A 2,952-nucleotide genomic window follows, 5' to 3' on the forward strand; every position below is an offset into this window, starting at 1 on the left:
TATGTGTCATGCTATTGCTATTGCCAATGCCGATGATGCTTCTTTTGTATTACATGATAGATTCAAAGTCGAATACCCTTGGAATAAGACATTTCCTTTATATAACATAATTGTTGATTGATTCCTAATGATTTCGCATTTCATTTGAAATTATGAAATTGCACACTTTCAAATCCAACCAAATAACCAAATGAAACATGTGATTTCATTCATCAAATAAAATTAAGAAACAATACCTCTATTATTCTCAATCAATCAAATTTATGTATCATAGAATGACAACACCATGCATAAGTTTCAATCAACATTTCTTTTAAATGTCGGGATAATAATGGCAAACTAATGGTGCACTTTCCTCGTGTTTTCAGTTCCATTTCTTATGTCGTTTTTTGGCCATTTTTTGTTCCTTTTCTTCAACTTATTCCCTTCCTTTCTTCTTCAAGTCTATTTAGCTTCAAATTCACATCATTTCTACACAAATAAATAAAATAAATAAATGTTACCAACTTATGATTAAGATTATGGGAAGATCACCACAATTGATCATAATATTCCTTAGCGTATTTCTTATGATTTCAGCATCAGCCAATGAATTTGTTAAATCCGTGTTCGTGTTTGGTGACTCCCTTTTTGATCCAGGTAACAATCCTTTTGTCAAGAACTGTACTGCTCAAGCAAATTTTCCACCATACGGTTCAAATTTCTTTGGCCAACCCACTGGACGCTTCACCAATGGTCGAACTGTCGCAGATTTTATTGGTAAATCTATCACCTTTTTACACGATTAAAACATGAGACTTATATTCATTTATTGTTTTTCACACAAACAATAAAATGATAAAATGAAAATTTAGTTTTTGATATTTCTCATATATGTATAAATTTATTTATTGTGACTAAAACTACAATATTTTTTTCATATATGTATAAATTTATTTATTGTGACTAAAACTACAATATTTTTTTATGCAGCACAATTTTTGGGGATTGAGCTCCAAAAACCATTCCAAGAGGTATATCAAGAGTTCACAAACGGCAGTCGGAAAGATTTTCCGGCCAATGGAATCAACTTCGCCAGCGGTGGAAGTGGAGTTTTGCCGTATACAAACAAGAATGTAGTAAGATCACCAAATTTATTACTTGTGCTTTCAATACGCAATTATATATATTTATTTATATTAAAATTTCAAATATTGAATAAAATCGGTATGGAGGTTATGCATTGATCTACAATTTTTGGTTATTTAAGTGTTATTCGAAAAAAAAAATTGGAATTGTTTTTCTTTCAATTTTTTATTTGGTAAAAGAAGTTTGATAATTATCAAGAAAAAGCTTTTAATTATGTAAGATAATGATTTTAATTGGTGTTATTTGCATAAATGCATATATAAACAGTCAACGTGGGCAATATAACCCTAAACGGACCTATTAAGGATTAACCTTTTTTTGTTGATGATTTTCAAATTGTATGACGACATAGAAATTTGAAGAAAGTTAAAAAATGATTTATTGGTAATTACTTATTTATTTAATCACCGAATACCTTACTTCGATTTTATATTATATTATTAAACTTTAAATGTTAATTTAAAAATTATGTTTTATATGATAAATATATACCGAATTTATGTTTTGGCAACGGAATCCCATGAAGAACAATCATTCGTAAAAGAGGATTATAAAATGGACCATAATTAAGATTAGCAATTCCGAATAATGACCTCTAAAGAATAAATATACAGCTTTAACAACAGAAACTTATAATTAAAGGAGTTTAATTGTCATTCATAATAGTCAAAGGCATCAAATTGTATATTACTTGAACACTTCTTTTCTTCTCTCATTTGATTTTAACCATGTCTGATGGACAGGGGGTAACACCAATCCAAGTACAACTACAGCAACTCCAAACCCTAATTGATGAAAACCGCTTACACAAAACCCTAATTTCAAACTCTCTATTCTTCCTCGAATCAGGTTCTAATGACATTTTTAATTATTTCATGTCACCTCACACAATAAGTTCAAAAGCATATATAGACAACATGTTGAAAGAAGTTTCCCACTTCATTGACAAAATATATGAGGTTGGAGCTCGTAGGATCGCCATTTTCTCAGTAGGCCCCATGGGGTGTATTCCTGCTAAAGTTCTTCTACCAGATGCACATATTGACCAATGTTTAGATAAGATAAACAACATTGTGAAAGACTATAATAAGGGATTGGAAGATATGGTAAACGATATACCTAGAAACTATCGTGATGCAATTAGTGTTTATGGACTAGTGTATAACATTACACAAGATATACGTGCTAACCCTGGATCTTATGGTATACTTTTTCTATAACATGTTATCTTTGATTATATATGTTCATTTTAGAATGAAAGTTGTGATCTTACTTATGTAATACTTATGCATTTTCTTGTGAATTTGAATAGGTTTTGTCAATGTATATAAGGCGTGTTGTGGGGGCGGGCCTCTAAACGGAATATTGCAATGTGGGACCGACGGTTATGATAAATGTTCAAATCCTGATGACTTCTTTTTTTGGGATTATTTTCATCCTTCAGAACATACTTATAAGCTCATGTCCGAGTCCCTTTGGAATGGAGGTAATAATCAAATCAGACCAATGAATCTGAAGAGTTTGGCCAATATCAACTTGTCATTAACTTAGATAAAGATTTATTTATATAAATGGATTAATTAAAGTCTTTGCATATAGAATGTATTGTTGTAATTGACATTTAAGAGTTGATAGTTACTAAATAAGTTTATGTTTGAGATGGTGGATTGTGTTTTTAATTTACTAGTTTACTAATTGACATGTTCTTGATCACGTATACTATGGGAATGCAAATACATCTTTTGTTATATTTACTAGAATTAACCCAATAAAGTTTATTGTTAAAAAGTAATTAAACAATTTGTTTTATCAGATGTGGTTTCT

At 30.0% G+C, this 2,952-nt stretch overlaps 1 protein-coding gene across 1 annotated transcript; it reads left to right on the top strand.

Annotated features, from left to right (window-relative positions):
• Positions 1 to 521: 521 nt before the first annotated feature.
• Positions 522 to 2,679, top strand: LOC111911203 (GDSL esterase/lipase 6). The gene is made up of 4 exons (XM_023906987.2): positions 522 to 759; positions 973 to 1,118; positions 1,872 to 2,331; positions 2,441 to 2,679. Exons 1-4 carry the CDS (start codon positions 522 to 524, stop codon positions 2,677 to 2,679), a joined length of 1,083 nt encoding a protein of 360 aa, XP_023762755.2.
• Positions 2,680 to 2,952: the final 273 nt, after the last annotated feature.

Source organism: Lactuca sativa, chromosome 8, assembly GCF_002870075.4.
Source record: "Lactuca sativa cultivar Salinas chromosome 8, Lsat_Salinas_v11, whole genome shotgun sequence".
Lineage (NCBI taxonomy): Eukaryota > Viridiplantae > Streptophyta > Magnoliopsida > Asterales > Asteraceae > Lactuca > Lactuca sativa.